The 22,901-nt window shown below is 43.5% G+C and overlaps 1 protein-coding gene across 6 annotated transcripts in view; it reads right to left on the bottom strand.

Moving 5' to 3' along the window:
• Positions 1-22,901, bottom strand: part of FAM83F (family with sequence similarity 83 member F) — a 28,029-nt gene continuing 5,128 nt past the window's right edge. Inside the window, exons 3-7 of one of the 6 annotated variants that reach the window (XR_014573505.1) lie at positions 15,695-15,816; positions 14,437-15,149; positions 9,281-9,524; positions 6,637-6,743; positions 1,817-6,364 (exon numbers count right to left, since the gene is read on the bottom strand). Coding sequence is in view for 1 of the 6 variants with exons in the window: in XM_083803621.1 (XP_083659747.1) it covers positions 9,460-9,524; positions 14,437-15,149; positions 15,695-15,816 (900 nt within the window). In the remaining 5 variants the exon portion in view is untranslated. Of the gene's footprint in view, positions 114-1,816; positions 9,525-14,436; positions 15,150-15,694; positions 15,817-22,901 lie in introns of those variants that run through there. The other 5 variants (XR_014573507.1, XR_014573504.1, XR_014573506.1 and 2 more) reach the window with 5 other exon arrangements.

A 22,901-nucleotide genomic window follows, 5' to 3' on the forward strand; every position in this document is an offset into this window, starting at 1 on the left:
TTTGATGGGGAAAGCATAACGCTTACATTTTTATTTAAAACCAACCAACCTGAGTGTGTAACAGGACTGCTAACTGCCACTTGCAAAGAGGCCAGAGTCAATCATGGCAGAACCTGAGGACAAAGTGAAAATAATTCAGGAAGGGAGCACTCTAAGTAAGAAAGCTGGAGTAGGAAAACAGCTGAAAGACAGTATAAAACTGGGATCAATAATAATAAAGGTTACTGAAAATCTCAGTGCAAGGAAGAAGGAGGATGATGGTGAGAAAAACGTGGGGAAGATGTTATGTGCCAAGGAGTGGGAAGCTACATGGGAGGTTTCTTGGATCCAGGGCTGCACGCAGAGGGGTGTAATTTGTCCCTCACACACAAGTGCACGTGTGCACACAAGCACACGCAGCCTTATTCCTTGGCTCTCCTCAGCCACAGTCTCCTCCTCGCCCTTGCATCACCCCTGATCAGCTGCAGGGAGTCCCTAGCAAAGCTCCTGCAGAGAGCTGTGGAGCGGGGCTGGACGGTGACAATGGGATGAGAGTACCGGCAGGAAGAGCTGCGAGGGAAGACGGACCAGCAGCAGCCGTTCCCATGACTTTGCCTACAGCAGTTGCTGGAACAAAGAGCAGTGAAGCTGGGTGGGCCAAGCTGTTTCTTCTTTACTGCTCAAATCTGAATGCTTGCAAACCCCATGACTCACTCGCTGTCCCGGCTCGTCTTCTGCAATGGTTGGCAGCAAAGTCAAACCCAGGTTCACGAGCATAGCTTTCTGTGTCACCTTCCCAAGGCAAACCTACCAGAAGCTTCCCTGTGGCTGATCTGCTGCTGGGAGCTCAGGGTGGGGCTGTGTGGGCAAAGCCCTCAGGCCAGCTCCTGGGAACGATTATAAGACCTCTTGGTAGCAGGGAAGATCTCTTCGGAGCCACCGATTAATCTCATGCAGGCAGAAACGGAGGAAGACTCATTTGCTCAGGGCTCAAGAAGCATTTGAGCTACTACTTTTTGCATGGGGAAGGAAGGATGGTCAGGATTCTAGTGGATTTCATCACGTACAGACAGCCCTTCTCAAAACGTCAGGTTCTTTCTCTTCCACTTGGGAAAAAGCAAGCAAAAACCCCAGAGCTTTCCCGCTAATCCTGCACTAAAGCTACTCCCAGACAGCTAGGAGAAAGTCAACAGTTTGATGGGGTTTTCTTTTTCCCCCTGAAAGAAGAGAGCGAGATGTTCTTCCATTATTGTTGTTCTGGATTCAAGGACCTTGCTAAAGGAAATGTGTTCCCTCTGAAAAGCCCTCAGCAGCTCGGTTCTAGTCTGTTTGCTTCCACTGCTTGGACCGCACTGGCTTGCTGCTGGGCTGCTTATTGTCACTCAGACCCTTACAGAGTCCAAACCAACCCTGGCAGCTCTCCTAACTTATGGTCCTGCTTCCACCGGCTATCCAGAGCACAAAGAGCAAAGAAAATACACATTTAAGCTGCTCTCCCAAGACATTCCAGAACAGGGCTGTGTTCAGGAAGAAAGCTGTGTTTATCAAGAGAGCCCAACTCCTCCAGAGGTCCTTCTATGGCGGCAACAGCTTTTGCAGCAACATTCAATGCCAAGATGCTGCGGTGTTTGCAAGGGTTTCCTCACGTTAGCGGCACTGCTGTGCAGGGGTGAATTCCCCCTTACTTATACCAAGCGCTACTTACACGGAAGGTTTTGAAACAAGATGGAGCCTGCCTGAAACAACGCCCTCCTTTTGGCTGCAGGGTACAGCATCTGTAGCTGGCGCCTGTGCTCGTCTGTCTCTGCCTTTGTTCTCGTGAGCCTGTCTCCTTGGATGCAAAAAGGAAGCTGTTGGTCATACTGTGCTGTCAGTAACTCCTGCGTAAATCCAGCATAACCCCACTGGGCGAAGTAAAATTAATCTGGATTTGCAAAGTATAACTCTGGCTCTGTAGCTGAATTTAACATGCTTAAAAGTGGTTTGGAAATTGGTGAGAAACCAGTAGAGACTGCTCCAACTTTTCCTTCCAGAAAAGTTTTGATTTATTGAAATGCTGTAGTCATAAATACAGAACAAAGGAAGTGAATATATTACAGTGTCCTCATTGTGAAAGGGCAATGGCAGATGCTTTGATAAACCAGCAGGCAGGTCATTATTTCAGCGCAGTGCCTGTCAGGACTTTTTACCTATCGTACCTCTCCAAAAAGTTATTTTTCTTTAAAAAACTTCCTTCCTCTGAGATTTATTAGACTATGAAGGAGAACCTCAAACAAGTAGTAGAATAATTTACCAAGGAAAGGTATGCTGGTGAGCTGCTCATTGTGCTGGGGCAATGGCCCAGACGACCTAATGGCCTTTTCCATTTCTAATGTCTATGATTACCACAGTTATACCTCAGGATACTAAACAGAGCCATTTTCTTCCTTTCAGTGGCAGCAAAATGTCACTAATGGCCATGCTAAATCAGAGCAACTGATCCTTCTGCAGATGTGTTGTGCACTTAGCGAGACAGCTATAAATGATCCCACTTTGTTTAGATTTGCTATTTTCCGTTTCTGTAGTGCAAGTGCTCTGCACAAGAGGACTGCCAGCCAAGGGAAAGAATTTCTGGTAGGAGATTAAGGATAACTAAGGAAATGGTTGCATGACCTATAAAGAGAGGATCATAAATATTGCAACAATAAAACCAATAGCTCTTTCAAAGTTTAAATAGCTTTTCTTTTCAAATACTTGAAGTAAATGCCCTTTTCCCAAGGTTGTCTAGCATCTGCACCTTGGGATTTCACACGGTTTCACCAAATATATTGTAATTTCTCAGGGAGCTAGCTTTTCCTTTTAATTATTTTTCTTTGTACAAGCATCCTGTCCAGAGAAGTTGGAGCCCAGCTACCTGGAAGCGCCTTACTGCTTTCTTTACTGCTGAAGTTGCGGAGAAGCCAGAGCATAATAAGATAAAATAGCCCCTGCATTTCTTAGGCACAACACCCACCAAACAATGCAAGAAGAGGCAAGTACAAGTATGGCTCTGCCTTTTATCACCAAGCAGCAGCGCTTACGCTTTTGCTTACGTCCTAGGAGAAACCTCAGAAACAAGGGTCTGCCCACATAAATACTCAGGTTAAAAAAAAAAGTATTCTTCACAGTCCTAACTGTGCAAAACCCCAGACCTGGGCTGCTGCCACTCTGCAGATAAAGACAACCGACATTCCTATCCCACGCGCCCTGTTGACATGGCCTTTGTTTTCCCTGTGTGGTGTAGGATCCAGCTCTGAAGCAAACAATCTGCTCTTGCATGCAGTTTTTTCTCCATACTCCATCCTACCCTTAGTCTGTAGCCAGCTGAGAGGAAGCACAGACTGATGCGTTCCACAAGGACGCACATCTTGCAGAAGCGTTCCTGCTCCTTTGTCACCCCATGATCTTTTGTTCATTTAACTGTTATGTTTAGACCTTGGTCTGGGAGTACTCCTTTGGCACAGTGCCTTCCACAGGACAAAGGGTAGAGAGCCTTGATGTTAGTGCTCCATCCCAAGTATTGGTCCGACTGCAGAAAGCAATATCCTTTCTGGGACAGCCACTCCAGTTTGGCAGTCAAATAGCCAGTGCTCCTTCAGGCCACAGCAGGCATGTGCCAAAACCACCCCAAAACCCATACAAAATGCTACTTAGTCCACACTCTACTGGTGCAACATACTTCTCTCGCTTGCACAATTGGAATAAAGCTCACTATTCAGTAGAAGCTTTTTTACTTTCAATAAAGTAAAAATGCAAAAACTCCTGGAATACTTTTCTCTCTGTGAGTACTGACTGTATCCTTGACCTGCTGTCCCTGACCCTTCCCCATGCTACTATATGCATTTGCATTAAAATCAGCTCTCATTTTTATGTTCTAGGCTTCAGGCCCACTACAATGGCTACATTCCTCACTATTCAAACATTTTAGTTTGCTTCCGTGCTTCACCAGCTTTCCCGCACAAATTCTGTTGTTTGTGTTTTCCTGGTTATGTGCAATTTCACACATCCACTGTCTATAAAATCATGTCTTTCAGCATCTAGAAGTTGCCTGCCTCTGTTCCGGGTAGAAAGCAGCAGAAGGGCTGTTTTATGCTTACAATTCTCCTACAAGGTGACACATCTAATATTTTAGAAAAAGAAAACAAAACCTGACAAGTCGGATGAAAAGGCAGGAGCTGATATCGCAACCAGGCAGACAGAAAAGGGAGAGAGAATCAGGATTAGAAGCATCTCCAAAACCTGAGACACTGGCAAATTACGTAATAAATTTAGGAAACAACAGCAACTCTGCCCTACGTTCCTGTGCAGATACTTCTCAGCTACTCTCCCTTACTTCCCTATCTTGCTGAAAAAGCACAGCAAAATTGCCCACATCATGAGTGAGACTGGAGTAGCTGAAATGCTGCATGTTACTTCGTGGTTTTCTGCACCCTCACTCCCCCAGTACTCATGCCCAGACTTGCAGCAAAGATCAGAAATAGGTGTTGTGCGAAGAGGTAGGTAAACATCTCTCAGGCTTGCTACATCTACGGAGGTCTTACAGTTTCACCTACACCCATAGGTTTCTCTTCTGAGAGGGCTCCTATAGTTATCGATTGTGTTTTCCTAAGCCTTTTTTGGTAATGAGAATTCCCAAATCTGCATTCTTTCAGCAGGCTGAGGACAGGGGACATAAGGTCTAGGGACACAAAGAGGTCGTTTATTCCTGGGCTGTACCCTGGTTTTAAAAGAGCGTAGACAGAACTGTCAAGAAACGAGGAAAGTGTAATATCAAAGTAGCAGTGAAGCAAGGAGAAGAACACATTTATCTTACTTTCTTGGAGAACCTCCCTAAAATAAGCACTGAGAAAGAAAAGACACAGTGATGGCAGTGCTAATGCTCTAAAGAAGAAGATCAGATCCCATGGAGCTGTGACATAGCCTGTGAAATGACGTGGATTAGACAGGCTTCTCTTAAACAGTAAGAATGCAATTGCTATGTGGACTTTAAACACAGAAAGAAAGGCAAAGATTATGTTTACTGCAAATACATTTTCATGTACCTTAATGCCCAAAAGTAAAATAGAGACTGGATTTATTCTGAAACATGGTCAGGAATTTTAAAAAAGGCTTTTGTATACACAAAGGGAGCACGGGAAACAAGCTGGGGAGTTACTTAAATGTCAAGGATTGCACTGTACCAGGTAGAACTGAAATGTAGCAGAGGGACTCAGTTTCATAAATGAAATGTCATTACTGATGGGTACAAATTATATAGGAAAGATGGAAAGGGAAACAGAGATGGCACTTTGTCACATGCATTTACAGCTGCAGCAAGGCACAGTTCAGCTGCTGAGAGAGTGGTAGTAAAAAAATAAAACCAAAGAGAAACTGAAATGGACATCTGCTGCAGGCTGCTCCACTGAATTCGAGTTTGTCTCAAAGTGCTCAGAGCCACAGGATGCTGTACTTGTGGGGTATTTAGCTGCCCACACACCTGTTAACGAGCACAGCCAAACATAGACCAAAGATGTTCAAGTGTTACATGGAAACCTGCTCTAATCCAGACAGTACAGGTTCTTGACAAATAATCAGAAAAATCCCAACAATCCAGGAGCTGCTGTTGAGAAGTTAAAAGCGACACCAATGAACAAACTACCTGAACATAACATAGCAAAGAGTTTATTTGTTTGACTTAGAAAAGGTCTCTGGCATAAATCACTGGACACATGTACATTAAATATATAATTGCATACTAAAAGAAACTTAGAAGGCACACATTCAGCCAAGAAGCTCTTTCAGAACCATTCCCCATTTCATGCCAGAAAGAGCGAGTTGTGAGCCCCAGCTTCATTACTCTTTTTTTCAAAAACCAAGAACTGGCCAGCACAGGTCCCGTGGTATGCCACACAGATCAGCAAGTCTGGGCTGACATGCCCAAGAGTAAAAATTGTCCAGGCTCAGGAAACAGACTCCAAAGAGAGCTAATCTTGGTCTCCAAAATAGCAACAATTATCTCTCATCTTTCCCACCCCCTTGGAAGGTTACTGACTTGGTTACATTAGTTCCAAGAGATGGCTTCTTGGACGAGACAAAATAATAGCTTATTTTTGCCTGCTATAGGTGCTGCTATACCTTCAGCCTCCATTAACAGACTTCCAATAAAATTCATAACCACTGCTCCTTGCCTGTCCGTCCCCAAGCTCCATCACCCACGTTTTATTTGGAGAGCGATAGAGATTCATTTTACAGGTCACAGCCTCAGGTTTCTGGCACTCATAAAGAACCACAATTAGCAAAACCAGCCAAAATAAATGCAGTCACCTCACCCGGACTCAGAGCTGTTGCCATAGGAGCAGCCAGATGGTCCAAGTTCAGCTGATCTTATCTGCAGGGAAGAACAAGTTCCACCAGAGTCTGAAACATCCACTCTGGAGCAGCAAGGTTGCATGCATCCCCAAAGAGTAACGCTGAGTTTAAGAAGCTGATTCACATCATGCAAGAAAGCAAGTTTGCTCTCTTAAATTAAGTAAATTAACAATGCGTAATAAGCATAAGGAATTCTACGAGGCTCTGGAGTCAAGGCATGAGATTTGACTTCTGTGACTTCCAAATTAAAAAAAAAAAGGAAGGGAATTAAAAACAACTAATGAACGCTACCTTTCAGAAACTGGTGCGGCAACAATACAGAAGATAAACTGATGAGTGACTCTCACTGGAAAGGAGATCCTGCTAGTTGACATGGTTAAAGAAAAGCGCTTTCACATCTGTCATAGGAAAGAGAAAGTAAAGCACATTACATCAGCAAGCACAGAATGAAAGGAAGGGCAAGTGAAATCAGCCTCTCGGACTATTTAAGGCACTCCACCCAAGATGAAGCAACAAAGACCTAAAACCAAAGAGATAGAGGTCTTCCTGGAAAACCTGACCATATACATCAACACAGTACTAATTAGTTAATTAACGCATTGCACAATTTAAAAAAATAAATAAATAACCTGAAAGCTTAGGAGACCAAGGAAGCAGCAGATGACAATATTCCTATGAGAACAAAAAGCGGAACAACATTGGCCTGATAAATTTATCTCTGGTCTCTGCTAACAAAATGAAATAAATACTGGGAGAGATAAAAATCTCCTAAACATCTGGAGAATAACAGAAGCATGGCAAAAATCAAGCCATTTTAGGCAATCTTACACGCATACAGAGAACAGCTTTTGGCACAGGTACTGTGCTCCTGAAGCCAACAGGATATCTCATGTATTAACTTACTTCTATGTCCAAGCGATGGTGTCATTTCCAACACCTCTTCTCTCCCATTACCAGGAACAATTTTATAAAACACTGCTGATAATAGGAGCTGACAGACCTAGCTGTAAAACTACATTCTGTTCCCAGAAGGCTATATAGAAGTTATATAGAGTAGCAAGCATTTAACCCACTGAGAGAGGGGGAGTGCATTTAACAAAGGACATAATACCTTTGGGTTTTTGAGGTCTTGAAGACATTCTACAGGATAAAATCTGAGCAAAACAAACCTGTTTGCCATTCAAGTTAAATACACTTCCAGGAAAAGAAGGAAAATCAATCAATCAATGACATTTTATCATCAATTACAGGCAGCTGCTTCAGTATAACAACCCAGCACCTGGAGGAGTCTTGGGAACAGGTTATTCTTTGTTGGTAGTACAGCAGTTGGTTTTTCTCGTCTTTGCACACTGAAACAAACTAAATGGTGTCTCTTAAACCAAAAAGAAAGAAAACCAAACTGGTGTTTTTCTGCTATCTGTATAGTTCTGGCAAGTAGGTATGTTAGGTTTCAGGTGCGTACTTATGATTGGGATTTATTTTTCTTAGGGCTTATTTATGACAGGACAGTATGTAATTTAGATGGCAGTAAAGCAGGGTGAGACATCAATCCACGTACTAAAGAAACAAAAACAACCTGCTTCTCCACTTTGTTAGTGGGTAGAACTGGAAAAGAGCCAGTGAACAAGAGGACAGAGGTGTCAAACAGGTCCCATATAATGAATAGCTATGTACACCATGAACCTGTAGCTTGAAAAAAATGATGACTGAGGACATATATGATACAGGTCTGTAAAAAGTGGCAAGGAGGCAAGGAATAGGGGTGGTCATCACTGCATCTGACAGCAGAAGAATTAGGGTCACTCGATGAAATCATCAAACAAACCATTAAAACAGCCTGAAGACAGTTCTTTGTCATAACACACAATGAACTCAGGGTTCACTGCCACAGAACGCAGTGGAGGCCAAAAGTACAAAAGGACTTTTAAAAGGGGACTAAGTGTATTCATTAAGGCCAGGTCCAGAAGGAACTGCCAGTTCAGAAAGTCCATAGACTGCTGGAACAGTGTCAGAGAAAGACCTCTGTATCTAAGCTTTATTTTTTATGCTTCCGTGATCACCTGTTACTGGCTGTCCTCAGAGACAGGATAGCAGATTAGATGGCCTTTGGTCTGATTGCATGCAGCTCTTCTTATGGATCAAAGCCCTGGATTTTGGCATGTTTTAGAGTCTGGAAAGGTTAACTTCAAAAAAAAAAAAGAAAAAAAGGGAAGAAAAGAGAAAAAGGAGCATTTGAAAAGCTTGTATGCTTGCCCTGCTTCTTCTTTTCAGCCTCGAAGATGTGCTCCTTAATCATACAGTTTCCATGAAGCATTGCTGACTTAGCAACAAGCAGGATTTTATAACAGCTGTGGAAGGCTGCGTACCTACTCCCTGATCTGCCCGCTCTGCTGTGTAAGGCATTTCTCTGACCCAGTCTCAGCTGCAGGTTAAACATCCCCCTATATCCCAGTAGATTATTGCCAAATCACTTTGTTCGGCTGCTATATTTATGACACAAAACAAACAGTTAAGATACTAATCTGTTGGCCTCTTCTAGCTAAACCCTTCTCCCCTAACCACTCATTTCCCTGTGGATAAGTGACAGCAGGAATCCACAGGAAGACTCCTTGAGGACAGAGGATTGCTCTGCTGTCTGTAAACATCACTGTTTCACCCAGAATTTGCCACTTTGATTGGACTTCGCCTTCCAGCCTGTCAGACCAACACATTTCTGCAATGCAGTAGAGTAAACAATGCAACACAGTGATCCTGAGTCTGTAGCTAGACAGACTGAAGTAGCAGCACAAGTAACTCAGAAAATCTCTTCCATTTATCTGGACACAGAGCGAGCTCTGAGACCCAGTCATCACAGTTGTTTTTATATATAAAATCTGTATGCACACACACATATGGACTAATACATTCATCACTAACCCTCATTTAAGGGACTGACCATTCAAAGTCTATGCTTCACCCGGTAAATGTGCTTTAACTGGAGGTGCCAGGTGCATCCAGGACCATGCAGTGGCTTGATGGACCACTGTGTGAGGACACGGCTGGAGGTTCAAAATCAATCAACAGGTTACTGTTCCAGATTGTTCAGTCTTCAGTTCTCCAGACAATCCTTCCCAATCAAGATAACACACAGGTAGATTGTTTGTTTTTATCGCTCATAGTGGAGTTTGGACCCGGGTTACCTGGAATGAAAAGAAGTTTAAAAAAAATGTTAATGTTAAGTAAATAAGATCTGGATAAAGTTTGGACTCACGCTTCAGTCCTTTCTCGTTATTTATTATACGTCTTGTGTAAGACCTACATTGCTCTGCACTCTCTTGGGATTTTATTTCCTACTTCTGTGAAATGAAGAGACACTAAAATAAGAGCAAATTCAGAGTATACTGTAGAGAAAACCACTGGAGAAGTATTTCCAGGCTTTGGCCTGTACTCAGGCCAGCGTCAGTGGTATTCTTAGGTCCCAGTTGGCACTGAAAAGCAGGCTGGCCATGACTTAGGTGGGAGGTTTTCCAAGCAGCAAGGGATGAAAACAAAAAAGAAAAGTCAGGCCATCTCATCCATCTGATCTCAACCCACACTCTCAATAGAGCTTTTCTTGTGTTTATTTCTAAGCATCTCAAGTGGCAGTATTTCTACCATTTCCTTTGCAAGAGAAATCCGGAGGCCTCAGGGTCTTTTGGTTAAGTAGCCTAGTACGTTGTCCCAATTTTTTTTATTATTATTATTTATTTCATTGCTCACTCTGTAGATTACTTCTGCTCTCAGTATCTGTACTTTTGAATCCTTGCACTGCTGTGTGATCCCTTTCATGACAGCCAGATCCTGATCTGGATGCCTCAGCATACTTTTTTCAAGGCCTGTACTACAAGGTGTCTGCTGTACTCCGGGCTCAGCAAGGCTCACACGACATATAACCCAGGGCAGTGCGTACTGAGAGGGGCTGCCACATGGCTTGCGGCCACTCCGAACAAGGGCAGACCCCACTCATGTGTTTCTACAGACGGAAATGATGTGTACAACCCTCATGCCAGTGGTCAGTATAGAGTGAAAACAGTCGGAAAACTGCCACCGGTCATGGTGACATGATGCTCAGCCTTGCTGAGATGAGGCAAAGTTCAGTCCAGGCACTGCCTCTGAACTGGGCTTCAAGCAAATTATTTTGCATGTCACTCGCTTGCTTGTGGGTATTTGACCAACATTTTCCTCACCTGTATCTGATAGTGAAGAGAAGAGTTCTTTCTCCCTTTCCCCCTCTTGACCTTCTTCACCACTGCAACTTCTCCATATCCCCGTGGGAGGCTGCACTGCAGCCCACCCTCACTGTTGTGGCTGCTCGGTATGCTACAGCCTCCTCCCCACGTCTCCACATGGCATTTCGTTCTGCCTGCTGTCCTCACTTTGACCTGTTCTGTATGTTACTACTAAGCTTGTCGTTATCCCCATCTCCTCGCCACCCCTCCCTGCCCGTATCATGTTCAAGACCTTCATGTTTACTTTCCAAAGCATCAACGCTCCTCCTCTGTTTAGTCTTATCTTCCAACACCTTTGTTCTTCTCACTCTTTCTGCTCCTGTCTTCTGGTCTTTTTCTACAGATCCTGCTACAGTTAGAGCAAACGCTGTCCTTGTATGTACGCAGCAACACTTTCCTCCTTCTTTTTAAATAAAAATTCCAGTTACCACCAGTCCACGACCCTACTTGGGCTGAAAAGCACTGCTGATAACTAAGCAGCTGCTTCTGCAGTACTGCAGTGTAAATCCCCTTTCTTGTTGCAAGAAGCACCCAAAAATGAGACACAAAATCTTGCTATTCTGCAACTATTCTGCAAACACCACTCTGAGGAGTGAAGGCTGATGTACAGAGAAACTCAGGACAGCAAACCCTCCTGAACGAGTCCACTTTGACTGCTGCTTGCGGGGGAGAAAACAAAACAAAAAGGCAGTGCCTTCCAAAGGCATACAGCTTTCAAACCCTTGCAGTATTTCCCAGAAACTGCACACAGACGTCAGTGTCTTTGCCGATCGCAGTCTGCCCAGCAGCAGCATAAAATTAACAACATTCTGGTCAGGTTCAGAGCTGCTGCTGCGTTCCAAAGCCGGGGACAGTGAAATCCAATAATTGTGTCAGTTTCATGATGTGGTTTAAGCAAGCCTTGTAAGACAAAACGCAACATCCATGCAGCGTGGTAGGACAACACCCCAGGATGTTCATTTGGACGCTTGGTTTGAGATGTTACTATCTGGAGCCCTTGGATTTTCCAGGCTTCCCATCCTAACTTGTAGGTATCATTTCCTAGCATGTAAATACCCAGTCAGATTTTCAGAGACTGTTGCAAAACACACTTCCAACACTTCCCTCCCCAGTTGGTATTCTCTTCGTCACCATTTGCTCTTACAAGATTGAACCTGACCTTTAGCCTGCTTGAATAATGTCTTTCAATTACTCTGCAAGCTACTCGGGGTGCAGATCTGGTCTTTCTCAGCATTTGCGAGATGGGCTGTGTCTCTGTGGTACTACAGAATTACAGAATTAATAGTGACTTTGGAGGATGTGTGCACAGGCAGGCCCACAGGGCTTAAGTGTGCTGTTTAATCTTTACAAAAGGTAAGGGCAGCTATTTCAAACTGTGAAGCTCTGAATAATTGCATCCTAACCTGACTGCATACCAAGCACCTTCTCCCTCCTTCATTTCCACTTCCCACCTCCCTTCTGTCACTCAGAGTATCACAGCCATCAGTTTTTACTAGGCCTGCTCAAAGGCAACGTAAACTTTTAAAACTAAGTCAGTCCTACAGTTTCCCCAAGAACAAAGGGCCTCCTATTTTTGTCTTAAAGCTGGAACTCTATTCCATACCCGTGTTCAAGAAGTTTTTTATTAAACCCTAATGAAACATGTGCTGCTGATCAAGTAACTGCAGGATCCAATGTGTTGAGTCCTTTCTTCCTCTTTCTCATGAGTCCCATCTCTTTAATGTGCCCTCTGCCATCTCTGTTTCCATGCTGCTTTGGGACCACTAGCCTCGAGAAGCTTTCTTTCAAGAACAGTGATTCAACTCAAAAGTAACACACAAGCAGTGATCTTCCTCCAGCCTTTTGTACCGGATGACCTAAGCCTGCTTACACCATACTTCAAAAGCTGCGGAGTCTCCCGCTGTCAACACGAACTTTATGCTCAACTAGCATAAAGCAAAGCAAAAAATATCTGCATGGACTCCTCGGAAAGACTTATCAGGTCAGGACGAGCACAGCGGGAAGGCTGGTGTGCTGGATCTGCACCTGGCCCTCTGCTGCTTCCCTGCACTGCCAGTAGTGAGCCTGGCGTGCCTGGAACCAGAACGGGTATCCCAAATCCTCGGGTCTATGCTCCCCTTCATTGAAGGAGGCCCGGCTCTCAGGAAGTAGCAGTGACAATACATAAAACCCGAACATAACAGCGTGATAGTGTCTTTATGGAAATGGCCCAGACCGAGCATCAGACCAGCTGGCATTGATCCACCATGCTAAAGGGAGTAGGGCCATGCCTGCTGCCCTGACCTGTGCAATGCCCAGGGGGGCTCAGTGCCCCACTGTCAGAGACATTAATCTCTTTTATGCCTTAATCTGGGTCGAATTTCACCATGGCGTTGTGGGAATGGCAGGCTGTCTGCTTTAGAGCCGCGAGAAACACAGGGAATCTCTGACGCTGAAATGCTGACGAATCAGACTTTACACAGTTCTCCACTTCTGTCACTAGAGGGTAGTGCAAGCCCTCAGGTCCATTCTTTCCAGAGGAAATGCCCATACGTCTCCCTATAGGTCTTTATGGATTTTGTTTTTTTTCCTGGCTCTGAAGAACGGGGCCCAACAGCACATATTGTCTGTGCTCAGAAAAATAATGTCATTTGATGAGAGGATGAAGACCAAGATTTACTTCTGTCTACCCAAATGTCAAACATCCTAAAATGGGTCTACTGTATTCTCAAATAAACCATCCAAGCCTTCTCACAGTTCTCGTCTCTCATGTTCATTTGGCATTTTTGAGTCTATTCTTCATTTAGCCTGAAATATTTCTAAGAATCTAATCAATCGCTGTTTTTGACCTTCCTAACACCTTGCTTTTCTATTTTGGTCTCAGGAGAATATCTTTTGACTTCATATAATGACTGAAATCCTTTGGGACTGCCTTTCTACTCCTGCATTTCGCATTCATCAAAACACAGAATAGTCACTGGCCAGATAAGTTGAGAAGAAATTTTCCTCCCCTGAACTAGTTTATTTTCTTGCTGGTGCAGGATGTATTAACACCCAGCAGAGTTCACTGAGAGAGGAAGACAACCAGGCTGAACTGTCAATAGATTTACTTCAATCTGACAAAACATCTGAAACGTTGGGATGTTAGCTACGAACACATAAACTGGGAGAAGTCTTTATCATTTGTGTCTTCAACCAAATGAAACCTTGGAAGGACTTTTAGTGAAAATTCCAACCGTACCTTAGCAAAGAAAGGAAGGTTCAGATGTAGTGCTTCCCCACAGCTTCCATTTTCATGACCCTCTCTTCCATTTCAAATGGAGTTAGAGGAGCAAATTGAAAAGTCTTCCGCCCTCTCCTTCCCTCTTTGCTCCCTCACCTCAACATAAACATTTTCTCCCTTCTCCATGGGTAACCTTGTCACAGTAAACACAGTTGGCTAAACCCAAATGATGAAAGGAGAGGTTACACTGGAAATTTGCCTGCATACTTCTAACCACAACACTGAACGTACTGCTACTGCTTATCAGGGCAGTGTACTTCAAGAACTGTACAAGCAACTTGTTTTATATAGAGAGACATTCACCTTTCTCTCTGTCCCATGCCCGCTTGCTGGGAAGTATCAGAAAACATGAGAAGTACCAATCTTACAATAAGACTGCCATTAAATTGTGGTCGGAATTATGCTTCATTTGATACAACTTCTACTCTTCTTTGATCCTGCTCATTTTACTGCAGGGGAAGTAGCAGGATCTACCTACTTGCAGGTGCCTACGTCGAATATGTTTGCACCAATCGACCAAGCTCAGAACAAAGGACAGCCTAAGACCACAGAAGCAGAACGCGACGGTAGGAGAGGTTTTACCTGAGATGCCGTCAGCGCTCTGAACACTGGCGTGGCTAATGCTGAGCTGCTCATATTCCAGTTTCATGTTCCCAAGGTCTTCTCCTGAATGTCCTTCACTGGCAAAAGAATTTGCCTCAATGCTTGAGCCTGGAGATCGTTTGGCCCTGCGACTGAAAAGCCCACTGGAAAACCGTTTTCCTTGCTTTGAATTGGCCTGTGCATCTTCCTTCTTCACATCACGAATAGACTCTCTGGATTTTGATTTATTTTTCAGGTCCATGTGGATTCGGGAGAACAGTTTCTGAGGGCTCCGATTCAGCTTGTTCAAGTTCTCCAGAGGTGGCTCAATTTCTGGGAGCTCTTGATCCAATGTGACTAAGTCATTCAGAAATTGATTTAATCGTTTCTTTGACTCACTTGTTTCTTCCTTTTCCATATTCCCCTGATTATCCTGCTTGTGTCGTGAAGCCCAGAGCATCATATCACCACGGGCTGCCCCTGCCACTAAGCCATACTTGGGGTTAATGATCTTCCGAGCCACAGTGGAGGAATGAAAGCCTGGCTTCCCAGTTCCCAGAAGGTGTGGATTAGCAATACCCAATTCCTTGTATAAATTAACTTCCTCTGAGATGGCATAGAGCTCACGAAACTCAACATCAAACATCTCCACATGCTGTCCTGTCAGGACTAGCAGGATATTTCTGTCAATATGAGATGAACTCCACGTGAAGCTAGAAATAGGAAACAGAACGGAAATTAGATATTTGGGTGCATGCTTGACCCAGCCCACCCAACAATATCTGAAACACTGTGTAGGAATATGTAGCATTGTGCCATTTGCCAAGATGGATCAGGATAGGTAGGTGAAGTCCATTACTATTGTTCTTCATTAGGCATGCAGTAAAGATCTGGAAGAAAAGGCACGAAAACTCTGAAGGACAACTTACTGTTTTAAAAAAGCAACACGACTTCAACAGGAGGAGTCTACAGACTGGAAACCTTTCCAAGGAGAACAAACTACAGTGGTTAGTGCCATGCTGTGTTATCTCTAGCCCACTGAAACAGTCCACTAGCATGGGCATGTTCTGTTCTCCTGGGAGCAGCTTGTGCTCTACACTACCTTCTCTCTTACCCCACCTCATTTTCTACACGTGCCAAACAGATTACAGAGACTGGGATAAGAAAAGGAATGACATGAGAAGGAGACTCCCAAGCAAAGCCGCAAGCCATTCTTTACATGAAGAATGTGTATCTGCCTTAAGCAGGAGCAACCCACCTGTATGATCCGGTGGCCACCTTTTCACCATCCACCATCAGGAATCGGGATGCCAGTGTGCCTCTGATCTTCCCTGCTGGCATGTAGAACCCAACTCCTGTCACAGAACGTATGCGGATGTTCTAACAGGGAGGTTAAAAGACGAAATGTCACAATAAATAGGGCAGAGAATTAGATAATTGCCAGCTCCAAGTCTTAACACATCCCTCACATTATCTCACTATTGCTGGGGCTACAGCTCATCGTTAGCCACCAGAAATCAGAAGGGCTGCAGAGAGGAAAGCACAGTGCTGAAAGCCCTGTTGTTATCGCCTGTCAATACAAGTCACTCCCATGCATCATTTTATAGCCTTGTCCGATAGGTCAGCATCTTTGTAACCCTGCCTGCTGTCTTCAGCTATTCATCTGAGCCCACTGGCAAGACAATGCTCTCAAAATCAAATAATCCTCCATCTCCAGCCCTGTGCTGTAGCTCAGAAGGCCCAGCCCAGTTCAGGCGAATGAATCAGATGAAGCTCTGAGTCATATCTGCACTCTCTGAATCCCAATCCCTGCTCCATGACACTTGTGAGCTCTTTTCCAGGCTATGTCAGCAGGACCAGAAAACAAAGGAACTTTGCAACACCTGTGCAGTCCAAAGGACACAGTTACTCAGAGAGACTAGGACATAGGACTAAATTAGCCTCTTTTTGTGCTTGTGTTCTGAGCCCAACAACATAGAGCTTGACAAAACTGGGCAAATTATAAGACTAGACAAATTAATTATCACGGAAGAAGTAATGGAACAGTCGCACTGTTCAAAACATAGATGTTACCTGTGTGTTATAACAAAAGAACCCTGATCTATACATCATTTTGCTAAGAATCCCAAACAGTTACAATGGATGAAAAACACAGAACTTTATTTTGAAAAAAACGTGTATGGTAAGAGTCTTTGCTGATGTCTCAAATAGATGAGCAAAGAATAATTCTGGAGAAGAGGAAGGCAAAACTTTTGATGAAATTAACAGAAATAGTTGGAAGAAGGTATTAACTCTCCCTGGATCTCCTGTCCCACTTACACCCTTTGGGCATCAAACCTGCAAATAACGAAACAAAGTACTACTAGGGATAGAGAAAAACTACAGATTTAAAGTTACCTCATTTTCTACAACAGACTCAGGTGTGCACATAATGAAAGAACATATCTGCATGTTGGACTGAGTGTTATTCCGCTCAGACCAATGCTGTACTCCATGGGTCCTGGCTCCTTGAGGCTGAATTGCCAAACAGATACATATATATACACTAACATGAAAAAAGCCAATAAAACCCAAAAGCATTTATTGTCAGTATAAGTTTGGAGCAAATTATCTTGTCACTCTGACACACAAATTTAGATCATTTTCTTCATTCCACCATCTGTTTCTGTAAGAATTCTTTAACAATGAAAAGCTAAAAGGTATTGTGATCTGGAGTAATAAATCCAGGGTTAGGAGTCAGACAGTCCCAGGTGTAATCACAGTTCTGACACTATTCCCTGTGATGTTCTGGGAAAGTCAATTCACCTTTGCTTCTTTCTTCCCCCATCTGCAGAACAGGAGAATCAGGAGGATTTGGCTAGCACTAGCACAGCCTCAGATCCCACAAAGAGCTAAGTACTATTATTATGAATCTCACTGACAGCTTAAATATCGATAGGCTATAGAAATCAGCATGCAGGAATGAGTGATTAGAAGAATGTGGATTTCTTTCAAAAAACAGGTTTCTGAATATAAATCTTACCTTTTGAATCTGTTCCTATTTTCCTCAGTAAAATACAGCAGTGGCAGTACAAATTCTGACTAACAGTAACTGATGATACTACTATTTTGCATTCATCTACTGCTTGATCTGTCTGCAGTCCTGTGTGGGCATTAGCTAATTAATCCTCCCAACACCGCTGACAGTATTATCACCCTGTTTTAAAGACGAGGAACCTGAGAGACAAAAAAGATGAAGTGACTTGCCCAAGGCCTAGCTAGCAGTGAGTCATACGTGTGGGATGCTGAATGCAGGTTGGGTAGAACACGGGAGGAAGGGTACCCTTTCCAGTATTTAGAATAACATTTGTAGATGGCTGGCTGGTCGCCTAAAGTCATTTTTTCTTCCCTTGCTGAATAAAGCTGTAGTTGGGATTTGCCAAATCATTGAATATTGACTGGAAGTGTCAAGAAGTATGCCTGTCCTTCAAATCAGCCAACAGCTCTGACACGTAATAATCCTTTCTGAATCAAGAACTATCAGCCTGAGTGAGCAGAAAGTTTCTTAGCGTGTAGCAAGTGCAGATTTTGCTGTGTTTGTATGTTGTTCTATCTGCAGTAACTGAGCTACACGTAACACTTCGAAGGGCACAGAGGGGATAGAACCAAACAGCTGAATGCATAAACCTCCTTGAACAAAGTAGGCACAGGAGTGCATAAATGCATCTTGTAATGCAGAAAACAAGCACAAAGTCATATAAACATCGAGTCACTTAACAGGTTATTTGTATAATGTTTTCTGCCTTGAAGGATCTTGGAGCATTTGAAGACTAATATATCAAGCTGTACAGAGAAGGAACAAGCCTGGGTTCATGTACTGAAGATTATACAACAACAAAAGCAGAGAGACAAATATAAATGAGGTGAGATTTCAGCCATTTTCTTTGGGCACTGACGTTACTGTAGTAACAAATATTTTGGCTAAAAGACCAGTTAGTTCTCCAGGTAGAAGAGACCCCTCCAAATCTATATTCTTGCAGCAACCTGCTTGGGGTTAGTCATATCCTGGCTCATGGAGGCTGCAGCCTGTGTTAGATTTCCACATTGCCTTTACACAGACTTACACCACTCCTCATTGCAAGCAGCGACTAACATCTCCCTGACAGCAACTTAATACAGACCGGTAACGCTCAAGCCTGACAGAGCATCCTAATACACTCAGCAAAGGAATCAGTCTTTCTTGCTTTATTGTGACATGCTTTTAAAGCCTCACCCTGAACCCACAGAAAGTTAAATTAGACTCAGTTGAGAAAGTCAGTAATGCATTTGTGTTGTGACTGACCTTAGTTGTCCCTTGACAGACCTGAGCAGCAGTGCCCAGAAATGGGGATTGAGTAAGGTGAGATACACAAGACGGACCCTAAAGGCAGGTGATGCAAGTATTTTCACCAGGGAATCCTGGTGTCCCTTCCCTCTTAGAACAACAACTGATATATATGTTGCAAGGCAGCAGAGGTCTTTATTTCCAGTTGGGATGAATGGCACGAGCGAGCTCTATAAACTGAAAGATTTAAATCAGATGAAGGACAGGCAACAAACCAAAGCAGTAGATGATACATGATGGTGGCATATCAGTCCCTTGCATTAACTGCTTTTTTCAAAATATAGAGATCTCCATTCTGCTGTCCCTGGAAAAATCAGATCCTTAAGTCAATAGCATCTGTTGGGGTGGCTCCTGTCCTCTGTTTTCCTGTACTACTGCTTCATCTGAGTGCAGGGCTGAGGGGGAGGCACAGATGCCCATTTTTTCCCACTCAAAAATCCTAGATGGAGGTTCTACAGAAGGCAGTAAAAGGAAGAGAGATATAGGATTCACATGGACAGGACCACAGTGACAAGAGACAAGGAATCTTTCTTTTTTATGGTCTGCAAGCTTCTCATTTCAGGTCATCAGACCTCTAGGTCAGAGAGATGGATAGTAGCTGCTCATGTTAGACGGGGACAAAAGATCAGCCACAATCTGGAAGCCAACACCAGGCAATGTTGGGTGGGACTGGGCTTATCCTATGTGGTTGCCCTGAACAGTTTTGGAAAAGGTGATGAAATAGTAAAACTTGCAGGTAGTCAAGTAGAATAGGATGGAATTCAGCTAGCTAGACCTGGCCCAGTAGTGTCATTACTGGGTATTAAAAACAACAACACTGCCTCATCACATTCAGATTCTTCTTTACTTGAGTTTGTATTGAATAAAGAAAGCTGGAAGGCAAAGACTTGAAAAACTGAAACAAAATTCCAAAGATTTCTTAGGCAGAAGCTTATAAGAATACCTGGAGTGAGAAAAGGAACTCCTTGTATGCTGGGGAAATGAATATAGAAATTAATATGAAGGTGAACTTCCTGCAGATACCACATTCCCTAGATTTCCTTGGAGCTCTAGGTGAACTTGAATTCCCTGTCTTGGAGCAGAAGTGTCTGTCACTGATGTCTTGGTTAGCAGAAGCATGGAGAAGAGAATGCGTCTAAAAACCAGTGACAACACTCACCCTCAGGTCAACAAGAGGAGGACTTTTTGTGGGGCTATGAATTTTATATCTGTGAGAACTTTGATTCATTCTGATCTCAGAAGAACACCCTTGTGTCAAACATAACAAAAGTCTGGCAAACCATGTCCTGCAGGCTCAAGAAGCAATATGACTCATACAAACAAGACATGCTCATACTGACATCCCAGGATGAATGTGCAGATGGTTGAATTTAAATGCGTTTTTACTGATCTCTGGCCTTCAGACAAAAAATGAATTTTTCTCATTTCACATTTGGAGTCAGTGAAGAGCTTCTTGTCTATGTGAAGTACAGTCTTGCTACAGCAGTTTCCCTCCTGTGAGACTGTGGGTGGAACATGATACCTTGCCATCTCAAAAAGATACAATAGCCAGGAATTTTGTGAAAACACCCATCACTTTATGTAGACAAAGGGCAAAATCCACCGTTAAAACAGTAAACCTCCCTGTATTAGGACTGTTGAGGTATTCACTCTGCACTGGATGAGAGAGTGATGCAAACAAAAGGGCAGGAATCATAAAGCAATCTGAGCATCTGGTGATGACAGAAGACAGAATAAGCATCCTGACCCTGCAGCAATGCCAGCCCATGGGAGTGTGTCATCTCTTTTTCTCTGGGATGAGAAGGTGCCTCTAAACCTTAAAGTTACCTCCCATATTGCTGCAACTTTCTGTGGAAAGGCCAGCCTGTAAATCTTACGGAAGCATTCCAAAGGAAAGATGGGAAGAAGGGCAGGAAGGAAGAGTAGAGCACGTAAGTCCCTTTTCTGATAAACTGGGGCCCAATGGTCAAAATATTTCATAAGAAAGCAAAGAGGTTACACAAAAAGAAAGTGGAAGGGGAGAATGTTTTCCTTGAAGCTGAAAATCTGTAGAAGAAACTCAGGCATCAAAGCAGATGTCAAGAGGAAGACATTGTGAAAAATAAATGGGTGAATGGTAAGAGTTACATGCACTAGAGTTTCTGGTTCTTCCTCAGCAATTCCAGTGGGAATTCAGTGTGGGACATAATGATTCTGCCACAACAAGAGCAGAAGCCCAGCTTGATTTCTTGCTTTAAAGCTGGGTCTTCATTGCTAAAAGTGCAGCGCCCCCAGACACATTAGATAATGAGGTGGATGAAGTCCTCAAGGGAAAGACCATATCCCGCTTGCGATTCCTTTCATATCCAAAGCCTGGTGTCAGGCTATATGGTGATTTCTGCTATACTGACCCAAACTGCAGCACAGATACATCCAAGATAGCCTTGCAGAAAAACTTGACCAACCAGCTGCTCCTGGTCTTCTTGATGCTGACAGTCACGTTGACCCAGGATGGAAAACAACAGGAACTTGGGCAGGATACTAAGAGGCCATCTTCCCTGAGAGACAAGTGACCTGCTTTTCCCAACAGGAAGACTCTTCCCAGTCCTTCCATAGGACCACAGAAAGGAATAAACTGCACTGACCTTAACAAGATTAAAGCCTCCTTAGGTGTACTGGAAAAGGAACATAACAACCCTAAGAGGAGAATTTACAAAACAGTACGAGATAGGTGGGAGAACGGGAAAAAGTGGAAGGACAACACTCTGTTGGTTGGAAATCTGCAGAAGAGTGAAGAATTAGATTAAAGGGGGATGATAAAAAGTTCTTTCTCAGTGGAAATCCTTCAGCTCAGTCTGAGTCTTAAAGAAAAACACAGCAAGTGCTGGTGTGAGAGAAGGGAAGCGCAGAAGGGACACGAGTTTTCTACTGCTTTTGATGGCATCAGTTTGAACTCTGCCTCTTTGGAAAGGGTGACCTTGTGATGCAACGAGGCTGCTGCAGGACCTAGTCATTGCTGCAGCATGTCATTTTGATAATTGGTTTTGGAGTGTAAAGCGTGTGTAGATACTTATGGAGAAAGAGGTGTGGGGAAAAGCAGAAAGAGACCAAACACTTTTTAAACAGAAAAGGCAGACAAACAGGAACTCACCTCTCCAATAGCATTGCAAGTTTTTCTAAAATGCCAGGGCACTCTAACCAGGGATGAAAATATGCAGTACTGAAGTCACCATTCCTTCACATGATGACACAGTGAGAAAAGAAATGGAAAACAAGTACCAGAGCGAATGGAACTACTGCTGTGGTTTTACAGCTTTGTACCAAAGAGACTCGAGCCCAGGCCACAGAACACCCCTGAAGCTTGAAACAGGTCTGTTATAACGACGTCTGTGTCTTGCTTTCAGAGACACCAGAGGGAAGAAACTTCCATCTCTGTTTTGGAGAAAGATAAGAAAGCTGCTCAGCTGGATGTCTTTTTTTGATGAAGAAGTCCACAAACTCAGAGCAGAGTGGTAGTTCACAGGAGCATTGTTCAGACATATGCAAGTCATTTTCATCCACATTTAAGACAGCTCTGCTTGAATGGTTAATATGAGCCTCTCTAACCTTCAGAGCTTTTTGATTTTTTGTTTTGTTTTTTTTTAAACTATTAATTGAGTGTTTATAGAAGATCTGCCCTTCCTCCAGGCACTTTTTTTTTTTTTTTTAAACTGCTCAGCAGAACAGTTGGATCACAAGAGGGGCGAGTCTTGCACCCTGTAGGTTGTTTCCAACCTAGCAACTTTTCCAGTATTTGGAACAAGCCTGTAGTAGCGACAGTGGCTAAAAGCCATTAAAACAGTAGGAAAAACAAAAGTAACTATAAACACACAAAGAATTTCAGTCTGTATGTAATGGGAGGAGATCCTACTGAAGTTGCTTCTGCCAGCCAAGCTAGGCTGACTACTCTGCTGTGGTGCATGCACTGTATGAAAACATACTCTGATATGGAACTGGGGAGCAGCTGTGCTCCCCAGTCCCTTATGTTCTTAGGCAAAGGAGGTCTACAAGCTCATTCAGTCCCAAATGATCACTGATGGATAGGAAAATCTTGATTTCACAAAGTGTTAAGTGTACTATTACC

Source organism: Anser anser (assembly GCF_964211835.1).
Source record: "Anser anser genome assembly, chromosome: 1".
Lineage (NCBI taxonomy): Eukaryota > Metazoa > Chordata > Aves > Anseriformes > Anatidae > Anser > Anser anser.